Source organism: Anarrhichthys ocellatus, unplaced genomic scaffold (genome assembly GCF_004355925.1).
Source record: "Anarrhichthys ocellatus isolate YVR2014 unplaced genomic scaffold, GSC_Weel_1.0 scaffold930, whole genome shotgun sequence".
In the NCBI taxonomy this organism is placed as follows: Eukaryota; Metazoa; Chordata; class Actinopteri; order Perciformes; family Anarhichadidae; genus Anarrhichthys; species Anarrhichthys ocellatus.
The window spans coordinates 1-15,843 of record NW_022280904.1 but is presented as its reverse complement, the minus strand read 5'-3'; the positions used below and the strand labels follow the sequence as shown (position 1 = coordinate 15,843).

General features: G+C 42.1%; 1 protein-coding gene across 1 annotated transcript; it reads left to right on the top strand.

The window, feature by feature from the left end:
- Window positions 1-159: 159 nt before the first annotated feature.
- LOC116377132 (regulating synaptic membrane exocytosis protein 1-like) lies at window positions 160-15,140 on the top strand (the record flags this gene model as incomplete). The annotated part of the gene is made up of 10 exons (XM_031838694.1): window positions 160-325; window positions 909-1,013; window positions 1,602-1,661; window positions 5,060-5,149; window positions 6,313-6,396; window positions 8,321-8,386; window positions 11,582-11,691; window positions 12,778-12,896; window positions 13,928-14,088; window positions 14,234-15,140. Coding segments are annotated over 10 exons (1,250 nt in total), but the record flags the coding sequence as incomplete, so codon positions are not given.
- Between the last annotated feature and the right edge of the window lie 703 nt (window positions 15,141-15,843).

Below are 15,843 nucleotides of genomic sequence, written 5' to 3'. Positions count from 1 at the left end.
TGTGTATGTATATATATATGTGTATATATGTGTATGTATATATATATATGTGTATGTATATGTATGTATATATATATATGTGTATGTATATATATATGTATATATATATGTGTATATATATATGTGTATATATATATATATATGTGTGTATATATACAGCAGCGGACGGGCGTGGCAGGGAGAGGCAGCGAGAGTCTACGTCCACCCTGGAGGTGCCAGACCAGCAGAGGACGCCCGCCCATTACATACGCTCCCGCTCGGTCTCGCCGCACCGCGAGGAGCAGGGGCGGACGCGTTCACGGCCGCCCAACGTTCCCGCCCAGAGGTGAGAGAACTTTATTTTGAAGAAGCAACATACCGAATTTTACCATTCGTTCTCTTTTAGAAACATTATGATACATGGATCAGTTTGACGAAAAACAGATCTGGGGATATTTTAGGAGACAGGCACAAATCTATTAAGCTGTTAAGCTTTAAAAAAAAAAAAAAGTTTGTACATTTACCCTTCATGGTCACAATTAATTCCAACAGTGACAAGTTAATGCTAGCATAATCCACTTCTTGAGCTCCAAATGGGCATTTTGTTTTGCCAAATATAGTACATATTTTGCTCGAATTAGGCGGTTGATATGGCCTGAAGTCTAACTATGGATAATGAAGGATCAATATCAGCCTTGTGGGAAGATATTGAGACACTTGTAAGAGGTAAAAGCCACATGGTGGAGGGAGAGAGGACGAGTGAGCGAGTTTGTTGGAAGCCAGCAAACAGAGTCCATCTACTAATGAAATGTCTGTCTGATGCAGAACACACAGTGCTGCCAGCTCTGCTTTTACTGGCCCGAGCCAAACGAGGCCTGCAATACCGCCTGACCGCTAACCTGACATAAGCGTTCCTTTCTGTCTTTCAGAAGTCTGGATGACGAGCTTCCTCACGCACGCCGCTCACGCTCTCCGACCCGGCACTACGATGCTGCCAGGGGCCGCCACCAGGAGGAGGAGTACCTGGATGACAGGTGAGAGCACCTGCTTGTATCTAATTAGACTATAAATGTCATCAGAGTTGCTTGGTTGGCAAAAAAACAAAGAATTCTCTGACTGTATGTTTGTTTTTTTTTGTTTGTGTGACATCGACTGTTTATTTGTGTGTGCAGTTGGAATGAGATAGCAGAGTTTTGCGCAAGAACTGTGTCTGCTTTATTCTGTTTTGACACCTAAGTGTAAACGCGATCATGAGATTTTCTAAAATTTCACTTTTCATTATCATTATCATTAAGAAAAGATGTTTCCTGATTTAGTTCTTCTGCCCTTTCTCTCGCCGAATTTCTTTTTCATGCCTGTTGTCTTTGGGCCTGGAACCACGTGTGCTTCTCTGTGTTGATTTGTATATTGTATAAAGTGACTGAAGGGGAGTGTTTCGACAAAACTGCTTCAGTCACAAAAATTCATTTCTGAGTGTCGTGTGTGTCGTGTGTATGGCGATCAGCCATAGCTCCTCTTTCCTATTCACCCTCTTCTCCTTCTGCTCTTCTGTTTTTTTTCTGTTTTATTTTTTGACTGTTGTTAATTTCCTAATGTGTCATCCATACCCATGGTAACCACAGTGAGGTCATCATGATCCACCAGTCAATGCAAGGCAAAAGTGCCGAGTGCCTCCACACCAGGTAAACCCGGCCAATCACGACATGTTGTTTACATTTTGGGTTTCGGGATCAGTTGTAATTGTATGTGCGTAGTGTCAGTTTTTGTCTGTCCATGCATAGTGAGAAATTATCCGGCTGAAATCGAGGCTCTTTTTTTTGCCGTAAAAGTAACACAAGTGTGTCTAAACAGCTACATAATGTTACACAATGTAATGCAAAAAGGAAGTGACTTAAAAAAAAACAACACACACAAGAAAATCTCAATACTCTCCCACTTCTCTACTCTGTCTGTGGCTCCCTGCCCCAAGTCCACCTGTTTCTACTGATGCTCTAAATATCTAAAAAAAACTGGTCAGGAAATGTAGTTTTTATTTAAAAAAACAGAAAGGCAAACAACTTCCAGCTGGGTGTTGTAGTTTTTGGCAAACATTATTCAAAACAGGAGGAAAAAAGGGCATTTGTCGGGGGACTATTTTCAGCTGCGGATTAATACACATTCTGTGCTGTAGTGAGCATTTGTGGCACCAGGACGGTGTTCGTGGGATCGAGGCACACACAAGGATGCATTCAATGTCAGTGTTGGTCTTTTCATGCGTTCTGTTGACAGTAAGAAAAGATATAGACTATGATCACTGACAGGACGTGACGATGACTTTGGGTAATGTGGTAATGTGGACAGCCAGGAAAGTAGCATGTATTGGAAGCATCATTTTTTTTTTTTAAATAATGTAATGGTAGGAAAAATTAAACGGGTAGATCAGATTGAGGAAAGGGAGCCAAAGAGCTGGTTGTTAAGTTGCACTGCTGACTCAGATCCACAAGAGGACACTACAGGACCATGCTTGCATTATTCCATTATTCCTACAAGCTTGTCTCTGCAGGTATTGTCTCTGCACTCCGCTACCATACAATACAGTTTGACATGTCAAGACTTTTACCGTCATTTAACATGTGGTCATCACACGAACTGGAGTTACCCTCCACATGGGTCTTTAGATTGCTATTTGAGCACACGGTCATCGAGGTAAGTGACACACTTACGGACAAGTCTCCTCATACAACCGGGACCTCTCAGATAGAAGCACCATAGAGCTGGTAACATTGCGCTGTTCTGTTACACGCACGTGTTTGAGGGAGGAGGGTGTTTTGAAGCGTGTCAGTAGAGATGAGAGCCGGCTTTTGACGCTTGTATGCCTGCCATGCGGTGTTGTAGTTCTACTCGCTTACCCTGCAAAAAAACCCTACAAGCTTAGCCAGTGATTTTGCTTGGAATTCACTGTTTAGAAACGCATCAGACTACATATCACTGACAGTCCACAACCACAGAACTTGCTTTTTTTGAAGTACAAGTAAATGTTTTGATGTAAAAAATGTAATACATCAGCTGACGAGCAAGACGTATCTTCAAATAAGCTTAATTACGTACGACATGTTGCATAACATCACTGGATAAGTTGGCACCTTTTTAGACCTATAACACTTTCTGTTTTCTGTTGTGCACAACAATCCCACATACTTGTTTTTTTTTTCTCCTCTTTCACCCATTCCTCCCATTTTCCTACTTCTGTCTGCTGCATGCATGCTAACATCAGGAGATCTACTAGGCACAATAACACACTTCCACCTAAGATTTTGTTCAACGGCACCCACAAACATACAAACAGGTAAGTCCACAGGTAAGGGTTCAGTGTGCTTCAAACCAACAACGTGCCATACTCTGTAGTCCTATTTAAATTTTTTCTTGGAAGAGGAGACACTAGAGGCACATCATTCATTTTTGGAGATTTTTAGCTATTTTGCCTCCATATGTCTTCTGTCAGACTAGTGGACAGACGACATCCAACATACACCTTTATTTTGACCGTAGATTTCTTTTATATTCACCAAAAGTTAGTATTAGATAATGCCTCATTTGCATATATAACATTAAATTCCGGAAAACTTGTGACACAAAAACTGATTTTAATTGAATGGCTTTAACAGTATTTTCTGATTTATGGAGTGATGCAAAGAAATATCCCAAATTCCCTCTGTAAAAACCAAAATTAAACTTTAAATGTTTAATTTTCTGTTCTGGAAATGTTCGCAAATTAGCACTTATTTGATGAAAAAGAATGCCTCATTTCATATTTAACCATACATTTTCAGAAAAGTTTTTTGTCTCAATGAAAATAATCAATTTGATAAATGATAAATTTAAACAGCATTATACATTCAACTTTTTTTTTATCAAAGAACCACATATCTTCTAACACAGGTGTTCGTCTTCTCTACTATTAATCCGACAGTTTCGTTCCCATCCAAGCTGTGGAAGTGCTACAACTATGAGTCGCCTTAAAACTGTCTATGGAGAAAAGAAATGCAACTTTTCTTCCAGAACAAGGGGTTCGCAAAATTGGGTCTTCCAAAAAAAAAGTCTGCCATCATAGCCTCCTCTTGGCTTCTCCAATTCCCTTTTCCAAGAATTATGTGTTTCTGCGCCCCTTTGTAGTCTTGACGCAATAAAGCGGGGATAACTGCGCACACTTTCATACTCTGAGGAAGAATGGAGGATTTCAAAGAACGCCTTTGCACCTCTGCACACCTAGCCATCCTGCAATAGAATGGAATGTAGCAAAAATTGTCTGGTTTCCAATGTTGGGAAAAGGTCTTTCAGATATTGTTAGACGATTCGACAAGCACTTTGTTTGAAGCATACTGAGTCCTTTATGCATTTCGTGGTGCCAGTGTGAATTTTTCTCAACCTGTTGAGAGGCACATCATTCTTTTATTGTAGCAAAAGTTGATCATCTCCAATATTAGAGCTAGGATATCTGCAGAACTCGTCGGACTTCCTTTTTTGTGAGTATCTTCTACAGCGGCAGGTGCTTCACGGATTCCTTTCCAATCTGAGCTTTCTTTGTTTCGTTTGCAAATGCATGCTGTTTTTGAAATTGTCATCTTGTGACTAGTTCCTCGCTGCCTGCATGCCGAAAGATACGCTCTGTCGCGGGATCGCACATGGTCGTGGCAACGCGCAGCTCCATCACAACACACCGCGTCGTAATGTTCACAGATGAGGTGACCGTTAGGTAAGACACACACACGTACATGCGCACAGATTATCATTAACGGTTTAACATATGAGCATTGGCAATGCCGGGTTGGGAGACAAAGTGCGGAGAACATTCCATCCTTTGCAATCAAAAAACAAAGGTTTCCACTGTACCCCATCTCCATGACAACTTGCAGACACTCCAAATCCCTACGCCAGTCATAGTTTCGTTTTCATTCTAGCATTATGATTTTGGGAATCTAACCTTTCCTTAAAAATATATATTTTTTCTGTTTGTCAATTGTTTTTCTCTCTCCGTGTTTGTGTCTGTCCTCTCCTCCTGTCTCCTCCATTGGATTGGCATGTTGTGCTGTGGTGCCTCTAGTGATCTGCAGCCTTCTCTGGACAGGGTTAGGAGCGCTAGCGCCAACTGTCTGACTCCAGACAATCACACCCCCTCACCAGAGACTGAAAGGTACCAGCCTCTGACCCCCCCCCCCCCCAACCCTCCTGTAGCTCCAGTAGTCTCTTATCCTCTACCTTTCCTGGTCTTTGTAGTTCTTTGCCCTCTGAATGGTCCTAGCTGGAGATTAAGCCTGCCCCATCCTCAGAATTCAGCAGAATTATTTTTTTGCCAAATTTCATATAATTTATTCAGATCCCCATCGAGACACCTTTGTTGACCTATCAAAGATCGGCACCCTATCAACAGAATCGGTGCACCTCTTCTTGTACACCTTACCTAATCACTGTATCTAAAGATAACATCACCCTGCTCAGTATCACACAGTCCCGGGCTCGAGTGGAATCAACAACTCATGCTACTAATTTGCTAGCTTTAGTTCTTAATAATAGCTAATCCTGCTTGATCCAGGGATTTCTGCTGCCAGGGCGGCTTTCTTGCTTAACCATACCCAGAATGTAATCAAAATACCTTCTAGGATATGTTGGAATGTATTCAAGTGTATTTTGTTGGGATACTCGCATGCTATATGTACGTTGAAAGAGTTGTGGGTCCCTGTAATGATTCATCCTGTCCACACTTGGCCTTGACTTGTCAAGTGACAACTGCCTAGTGTGACTGCAGTGTAAAAGATACTCAAAATGTAATGAGTTCTTCCTTGGTTCATGCTACACCTTTCCACCAGGTTTCGTGAAAATTGGGCCAGCAGTTTTTCCCTAATCCCACTGACGAACAAACAAACAAACTGAAATTATGACATCCTTGGCGGAGGTAAGGAGTAGGGCACTCAGGGAGTGCAGACCTCCGCCAATGCCATGCACGTTCTTATAATGAAAGGGGAAAATAATTAGTGTATCCGACCCGTGATTCGTTTGCACTCTGGGTCCTCTGGGTATAATGGGTCCCCCCTTGGCCCATGCTACACCCTTCTGTTTCCTGAAAATTGGGCCAGTAGCTTTTACGTAATCCGGACAAACAAACTGCACCGACATAACCTCCTTGGCACAGGTAAAAAAAAAAACATTATAGTATGTCAGGTGTTCTGTTGCCCCCCAAGTTGCCCAAAAATATGTGCACCCATTAATACTGAATAATGGAATAGCGTGCCTTTCTGATTTTGTAACGGTTTGCTGATTTGGTCATATGGGTGATATATTTTGTATGTGTACATGTAGAAAATCTTTATCCCATTCCCTGCCCCGGAGACGTCCGGCAAGTCCCAGGATTCTTATCCAACATGCGTCCCCTGAAGATGACAGGTACCCTTTTGTGGACCCCCTCAGCCGCTTCCTCTTAGAGCTTGACTAATGCCTTAAAATCTGATGCCATTATTAACCAAACTTCCAAAGTGTAAAGAGAAGTTTTTTTTTGTTTTTTTTTACAAGGCAAATTACCAACCAGTATGTCACCTATTCCCAAGTTTTTTCCGCCCCTATTATTGTAAGGAGCTGACTGAAATACTCTGGGTTCAGTTGGGTCTTATTGGGTTCAGGCAGATGTCAAGCTCTACCACATTTTTGCAGCTAGCTCTAATGTCTTTGCTGAGTTGTGATATCTCTGGTAGTGAATTTGCCACCTAAACTATTCCAACTCTTTCTACTCTGGTAAAAGTGAGTGACTTTATCTTGCATCATAAAGAACAAGCTTAATCTGACTTATTTCAGCCAAATTTAGTACAACAGGAAAATGTCTGATTCTCAAAATTTCATATCCCCTTTAAGAAACAGTTCAACATTTTTAGAAAATACACTTATTCACTTACTTGCTGACTATTAGATGAGAAGATCCACACCATACTCATATTTGTCCTCTTGAGTATGAAGTTACAGCCAAGGGAACGTTGGCTTAGCTTAGCATAAAGACTCGTAACTGGGGTAATCAACTAGCTTGGTTCTGCCAAAAGGGACGGATTATAAAGACGAGACATAATTCGAACATACCCACAGCTGTTTCCCCCTATTTCATATCTTTATGCTATGCTGGTATCTCTTGGCTTTAGCTTCATATTTAGCAACGATTTGAGTGTGGTATCAATCTTCTCATCTAACTCTCGACAAAAAAAGGCGGATAATCGTATATATCCCTAAATGGTTTAAACTTTCTTATACCATAAATTGTTATTTCCTTTAAACTAATAATAGCAGCAATTGCAACTGCAGGGTTTCACTTTATTCTTTTTACAAAAACAAGATAAAATCACAAGCTATTCCTGACTTTCTTTTTCAATTTAGTCTTCTATCGCTTTGCCTTCATTTCTGGTTTGTGGTCAATAAGCTGGACACAGTGAAAGTGAACATGATATACAATGTAGAACTTGTTGAAATGAAAGTCTGAGTGCCCATGTATAGGCGTATAGACAAGTTCTACTTTGTTGTGGACTGTGTCACTCACATTGTGTAAAGGGTTGCTTGTATGGTTTTTCAGTTTGTGGCTGTTGTCTTTCTGGTTTGTAATTTGTTGCAGAATAGTAGCGATAGTTTTTCGTCCCTGGTTATGGTTGTTGGCGCCGAAGTTTTTGTCCTGTGGCTTTTCCTATCCTTCCTTCACGTTTTTCAGTCAGCCGGTTTGTTTTCTGCTGAACTTAGTAGTTTGTACTGGTTTTGTTGTGAAACCCTGGCTCGTTTAGTTCGCTTCCTCAGTCTTTCCGAAGTGCACTTTTCGTTCTGGGAATCGCCATCTGCAGCTTCTGTGTGCTTGCTTTGTCCTACGAAGGCTCTCATTTTTTCAAGGTAAAGTGCTCAGCAATGACTTCAAATTCATGATGTCCATAAATTCATACCGCGTGTGTGTGTGTGTGTGTGTGTGTGTGTGTGTGTGTGTATGTGTATGTGTGTGTGTGTGTGTGTCATCCTTGTCATCTTCATGTCCATGAATGGAGAATGTGGATGCTACTGCCTTCTCCAGAGAATTTAATTCACCTCAGTTCAAAGAAGAGGTACATACACACACGCACAGTTACAGATGATGCATGAGTGTGTGACACCCCTTATTCATATCACAATCACACCATTCATCACAGCATGCCCCCTATTTCCTGTTTCCGACAAACCCCTGACAGAGTCAGACTGCTCTAAATCTAAATGATGTCTCCTCCGTCGTGCTCTCTTCCATCCTCTCATCCATCCATCCATATTTTTCTTTCTTTTGTGTATTGTCCCCTTTGACTCATCCACCATTCTCCAGGCAGCCTCGGACCCTGGAGACACCAGAGTGTCACGCTCTTGGCAGGAAGCTCCGAGACAGCGGCAGGTAAGGCATGTACTGCAGGCTCAGCACATGTCAAACAGCAGGTAGCATTTCATACCCCACTCACCAGTTTGAAAGAAGCCATCTTTTCTTGCCATTACAGGGGGATGTGGGGAACACAATATTCACTGTGCTTCTCTGAAATTTATCTAATTGGATATTACAGGACAAAGCTGAAATACATGAAGACATTCCATAGGGCAAAGCCAAAAGAGATAGATAAAAGCCTCCCCAGAAGCAGATATTGACTTGGGCATACTTTTATTGGTGCCAATTTGCCAAAATGTAAACAAATAAAACCCACTCAAAAGAGAATACCAGTATCCGTCTCCCAACATGGATTTAGATTTTTCTGTTGTCATATTAGTTCTCAAATAGGTCTATATGTTGATGTTGGCTTATCCATCAGAATTTTAATTTTTTTTGCTTGGTTTGTGTTAGTGTAAGAATATCAAGGTCAGCCAATCAGAGGCAGAGTGGGGCGTGCATTGCCTTCTCCATAGCAGGATTTGTATTATCTCACCCTTGGCTGTAATTATAAATAATAATCCACATGAATGCTCCGGACGAGATGACATCACTGACCAACACATGTCAACACCCCACCTCTCCAAGAGACACAAATCCAGTCTGAATGGGGATTGAGATTAAAGCAGGAATTCATAGACACACAATACATCTTGGACCTCGTTTGATGGTTGAAAGGTGAACATTTATTGGTATTTTATTGGCAAATGGTGTTAAGTATAATGTTGAATATGTTTATGTAGCTTGAGGCATTAAGTTCATATTTAGTTCATGCCCAGATAAATTCCAACAAATTACGGTCATTAGTGTTGTGACTGTCTTAAATTTCTCTACAGCCATGGTTTTCTAGCAACCAGAAGTGACGCGAGTGGGTGGAGCTAAGTTCTTCCGAACGATGAATAAGAGATGTGTAGGCGCCTAAAACGGTTTCAATTAACTGTGAAAGGTATAAAATTCTAAGACGAAAACAGGGACAACACCGTGGCAGCAACCTGTCAAACCCAAGGTAGCCCCGCCCTAAAGCATCCCCTGCTTTATGGTCTATTTGACTCTAAACGGACCATAATTTACAAAATGAACATCGTGCTGTATTGAAGAAGACTTGAAACTAGAGATTGAGACCATAAACTCATGTTCATAATGTTTACTGAGGTAATAAATCAAGAGAGAAGTAGAGTCATTTTCTCATAGACTTCTATACAACCAGAAGAGGGCCATTCGAGAGGGCACTTCTTCATTGGCTTCACTTTTCAGAGCCAAAAGTTGCCGCCTAGTCAATGCTAACATGCTGATGTTTAGCAGGTATAATGTTTATGTTTGGGGCAGGTTATATGCTAACATTTGCGAATTACATTAGCACTACACCCAAAGTACATTTTAGGATGAGTATTGGGCAAATAAAAACTTTGACCTGGTGGAAGTTTTATATAAAAATAACTAATAGAATTCATCTTGTGGTGGACATTGTACAAAAATTGATGGCTATCCTTCCAATACTTGAATGTCACATGATTTGGATGACCTTTATATTTATTTGTATTCTTTTGCTTTTTTTTTTCTCTCCATTTTCCTCGACCCCATCTTTCTTCCCGTTTTTTTTTCCGTTCCTGCACGCTGCTGCTTCCACACTGTGCGGGTGCGTGTGCGTGTGTGCGTGTGCGTGTGTGTGTGTGTGTGTGTGTGTGCGTGTGTGCGTGCCAGAATCAAGCCCACCTCCATCTTAAGGGGCTCCAGAGGAAAGAAGGCCCCACTGCGGCCCCTTGGTAAGGGGATTCCCCTAGAATGATAGATAGATACTGTGGTGGAGAGGGACACGACAGCGCTGCTCTCTCACTCCCTCGTGCGTTTTACGTGTTTTGTGTTTCTGTGACGTCTTTGCCACATCGCAGCCCTCGCAGCTGCCGTTGTGTATTTGGTGTGTACGTGTTGTCAAGACTGTGTATGCTCAAAGCGGATCTGTAGGTGTCGAGTTAAGTTTTTTTTGTTAAGTGTAAGACGGCAGAGCGGATGGCCAGTAAAATGGAATTTTTTAACGGAAATTTGTTACAATGGAACTGTTGATGTATCCGTGTAAAGATAAAGAAATAATATCCACATTTTTAGCAGTGGTGTTACTAATACTTATACATTTTATATTTTTACTCTTCTTTTTAATCTCATGCTATTGTAATTAACTTTTTCTATTTTATATATAAAATTATAAATTAATATGTTTACCTCACTTTTATTGCTATTTTTATTTTTGCACTGGTGTCACTTAATAATTATGACTCTATTGCTCATATATTTTTTATATTTTACTTCTATTGTTATTGTTCTGTTGTAATCTTTGATTAAACTCTGGCACAATAAGGGAATAATGAAGTTCTATATTATTTTATTTAATACTTAATAATAATCAAAGTATTATTATTATTATTATCATAAGAATATGCAATGGATTTGATTGGCAAAAGACATGGAGTTGACAAAGTAGTTATGGGGTGGTTCAGGGTGAAATAGGAAACGGGTTTTCTGAGTAACTCCTGGTCTCGGGTCTGTCGTGAGAATGGATTACAAATGAATGGGTGTCTGTAGACGTGGTGGGATTTGTGCTTAAAGGCTTTCACCTTCTCTCTGTGTTCTTCCACTTTCTTAACCTTTATTTGCTGCTCTTCCTGCGACAGGATCCCTCACCATCGAGCCCCTGAACGAGCTTCACTTTGTGAATTTGCTACTGACTTCACTAAACTATTGTTGCTGTTCTTTCATTTCGACGGCGTATATTTCTTTTTCTATAGCCACATTCTGTCGCTTCATTAAACATAAAAAAAATGCAACTTTATATATTTGATGTTGCACGTCTTAAGAAAAGAAACATGGGATGACAGCTGGTTCCATTGGTGGTTGTTCTGCTCAGTGTTTTGTGTTTCTCACGTGAATTTCAACCACTTTTAATGTCGAAAGTGATGCTGATCTGAATCGGATCAACTCCAGAAATGTGAACTCCATCCAGCGAGTGCCAACCGGAGCTGCATTGTCACAAACATATTAACTTTAATTTAATTTTTTCTCTTTTTTTTCATCCCCCATATTTTTCATCCTTGCCTTTGTTCATTCTTCTTTCCCACCCCTCCCTCTCTCTCTCTCTCTTTCTCTCCCACCCTCACTATCGCTACCATCCCATGTCAGGGGCTACCTCCAAGGTGGTGCGTCTCTTTCCTCCTCAGTGACGTCCTCCTCCGCCCGCAGAGTGAGGCAACTCCCGCAGCTTCCCCCCAAGAGCAGCACTGTAGAACAAGGTAACAGATGTCTATTGGTTTTGTGTGTTAAACTGAAGCATTAGAGTCCAGGTGAGGGGGGATTTCTTCATCACCATGTACAGCGTTGACTGTAGCGGACTGATGCAGTGAAATTCAGACATTATTCATTTTATTATCGCAAACCCACATGCCCACATCTTCAGAACATGCTGTATGAAAATGAAAAATATATAAATCTTGGTTTAAAGGGATAGTTTGGATGTTTCGAAGTGGGGTTGTTTAATAGTCAGTGTATTACCTGCAGTAAATGGCGGTCGGCACGCAATAGCACGAGAGCAAAGTAATGTACTGCTGTGGACGGAGGGCACTAGCAAAATGTATTTAAGCTAAAAAATCAGTTTAAGTGCATATTAAGAATATTTTCACCACTTTACTTGCCCACAAACAGCCTTTTTCAGAAGGGGAACCTAAGCCGTTATATCCATCTATGCTCTCTTCAAAGCTGCTAGACTCCATTGACAAAAACAGTAATTTTACCTCTGGCTCAACAGGTTAGTTTGCTCGTGTTACCGTGTGACTTCGGTGAATTTGAACCAACCCTCAAACACTAAAGTCATCTACTGTAGCAATACACCGACTATTGATAAGTACCTCTTACAGCCCCACTTTAAAACATCCAAACTAACCCTTTAAGGAATCCTTTCTGGTGCCCGAAACAGGCCAGCTGAAGGTCAGCGGGGCATTTTCTCCATCGCTCTCTATGATGTATGGATGTGTTGAGGGAAAGAGGAAGGAAACCAGTCAGAGTTTCAGGAGGGTTATGTGCTGGACACTTTTTGGGGGGAGGGGGGCAGGCTCTGTTACTTTCTGGAGCATCTCCCGGTTGCCTGGCAACCTCGCAGTGGTTGTTGCTTCTATTTACTGAAATATTACACTTGCTGTTTGAGCTAAAGATTAATTAATACGGTGTTAGCGTTTACAACATTTTTCAGGACTGCATGTTTATGTTCTGCAAATAGGGTCAACTTGCAGTGCGGTGTCTGATTTAAGTTGGAGTTTTTTTAAGTGTCTTGTATTGTGTGTGTGTGTGTGTGTGTGTGTGTGTGTGTGTGTGTGTGTGTGTAGCCCTGGTAGCAGAGGAGTGCGTTCGTCAGCTCCAGATGAGGGTCCATTCCAACCGGGCGTCAGCTACCGCCACCTCCAGCCAACAGGACCTGGACCGACCCCTCAAGAACAAACGGGAGGTGGGCCACAACTCTTATTTATTTATTTATTTATTTTTGGCGGTGGGGTGGGGGGTGTCTGGGGGCTTCATGCAGTCTCACTTTGAAACCAACTCGGCGGGAGAACGGAGAAGAACAATAAGGGTTCCAGCCAGAGAGCATGTGCCATAATGTTGCTGAAGTAGCAGTGAATTTGTGTAAATACCTACACAGGTGTAACTTACTTGCACAGCTTGATATACCCTTTCCTATGTTTTTTTCTTTGCAGGAAAGGTATAATCGATATCACGATAAGCCAGTTTTTTTTGGTTTTCGAAATTACCTGGAAGTGGCAGTCATGATAAGAGCTGGTCAAATTTTCTAAACGCGAAGATGCTTCAATGATTCCCAGGGGTTGCAAACTTGTCACCTTTCAGTGAGAAAAATGTCATTTTGAAATTTGTGTGATTTGTTTATTGATACCTATGGTGAGAGTCGGAACGTAGACCGACTGGGTCGTGACCGAAAGGACAAGGTCGCGGCTACAAGCGGCCAGAATGAGTTTCCTCTTTAGGGTGGCCGGGCTCAGCCTTAGAGATAGGGTAAGGAGCTCGGACATCAGGAGGGAACTTGGAGTTGATGCGCTACTCCTTTGCGTCGAAAGGAGTCAGCTGAGGTGGTTCGGGCATCTAATCACGATGCCTCCTGGGTGCCTCCCACTGGAGGTTTTCCGGGCACGGCCAACTGGGAGGAGACCCCGGGGAAGGCCCAGAACATGCTGGAGGGATCCCCCAGTATGAGCTGGAACATGTTGCGGGGGAGAGGGAAGTCTGGGTCAGCCTGCTTGGCCTGCTGCCACCGCGACCCGACCCCGGATAAGCGGAGGAAGATGGATGGATGAATTGAATTGAATTGAATTTAGCGGTCTTTATACTTCCTCGTTCAAGATTACGTGGATAACATACGAAAAAATCACGTTGGCATATCTACGAATTACGGTGCGCTATTTTTTGTCGCCATTGCTATGAATGCTGGATGACACCAGCCTGTTGTGTGATGTGTGTTTCCCGCAGCTCTACAAGGACCAGAGGCGGAGCAGCGAGAACGTCTCCCATAAGTCCTCGGACAGCGATGTCAGCGACGTGTCAGCCATCTCTCGAACCAGCAGTGCCTCTCGCATCAGTAGCACCAGCTACATGTCCATCCAGTCGGAGAGACCCCGGGGACGCTTCAGGTACACACACACACACACACACACAAACACACACAAACTCGCTCTCTTTTCTTTTTTAGTTTTGTGTGTATTATTCCCGTATACTTTTCGGTATATTAAGTCACATAAAACGAACTTGAGCTTTGGTTTGACGAGCGATGATCAGCAGGGCCATGCGCGCATCGGGCCGCCACATGATGAAGAGCACCAGCGTGAGCGGCGAGATCTACGGCATGGAGCATGCAGACGGCAGCCAATCGGACACGGCGCTCGGGAGCCTGGGGAGCGGCATCAAGAAGCAGCGCTCGAGCCTCAGCCAGCCTTCCAGACGCAGCCGGAGCACCTCGCAACTCAGCCAGACAGGTCAGAGAAACAGTCATCCACACGGCAACACCAACCATAGACACCTTACTGAAGGCTGGGTGTGTCGTTTCATCAGAAAATCAGCAGCGTAATCATTTTAAGACATTAGTGTAATTACTGTAAATAAATAATACCATCGCCAAGAAGATTGCCAGCCTCTAAGGTCAACCAGTCTGTTTCATATTGTGTGGCGATTTATTCTTTGCTTTTGGAAGATGATAAACTAAAAGGCAAATATGAAATGTTCATCAGTAAAGCTGAAGCAGTAAATTTAGCTTGAAAACTTTTTTTCTTAACTCAATGAATGTAGATTATTTTCACATGATTACGGCATCTTTCAAGCATATGTTTGTTTTAGGAAAATGAGACAATTGGAGGGGACAGTTGTGACTGTCAGCTACAGTGTCTTTTTTTCATACTTCCTCTGGGGGGGGCGCCAAATCTGTTTTGTTTTTTTGTACACGTAGTGGCTTTAAAGAGTAACAAGAGCAGGCTGGAAAAGCAGGGTTTCACTGCTTTCTCTGGTGGAAAGTTTAATATAACCACACTCGTATCTCATAGTGTCATAGTGTCTGGTCACGGTGGTGAACTCAAAGGTTACCCCGTGGAGTTTTGACAACACACAGAATGTGTTTGGGGGCAAATGTAAAATGTAAATAAAGTATGCATTGCCCGCATTTCATTTTTTAAAATAAACTACATTAAGGGCGACCGTGGCTAAGTGGAGAGCAGGGGCGTCCTTCAATCAGAGGATTGGCAGTTTGATCCCCGGCTCCGGCTCCACTAGTCGCATGTCGATATGTCCTTGAGCAAGACACTTAACCCCAAAATTGCTCCCGCAGCTGTGCCTACGGTGTGATAGAAACTGAATTGTAAGTCGCTTTGGATAAAAGCGTCTACTAAATGACTGTAATAATGTAAATGTTTCGAATAAATTTTGAATAAATTGCACTGTATGTACATTGCACGTCCCAGTTAAAACACTCGATTGCATCACAGTTTAGTGAAATAATCTCCTCTTGGCACAGAAACCAATATTTTATATATACGTTTGGCCAAACCTGCTCTAGATATTAAATGTCAGACCCCGATTACAGTTGCAGCTACTGCTTCGTTGTCGAGGACAATGGCTGTAAAGCTCCCTTGAATCTCAGAGAGACGGCGCAGTCAATTGTGAACACGCTCAAAGAGCTGGTTTGGTTAAACAGATGCATCATGGGTGCATATATTTACGTAGTTGATTTTTATCAAAACATAAACAAACATGCTCACACACTGTAAATGGAGACTTCACTGACGTTGGAACACATTTCGATCATTTTACCAGTGTTGCTGTTGTTTATGATGATGTTGTTATTTATTGGCTTTGTTGTTGTTGTTGTTGTTGTTGTTGTTGTTGTTGTGTGTTATTGC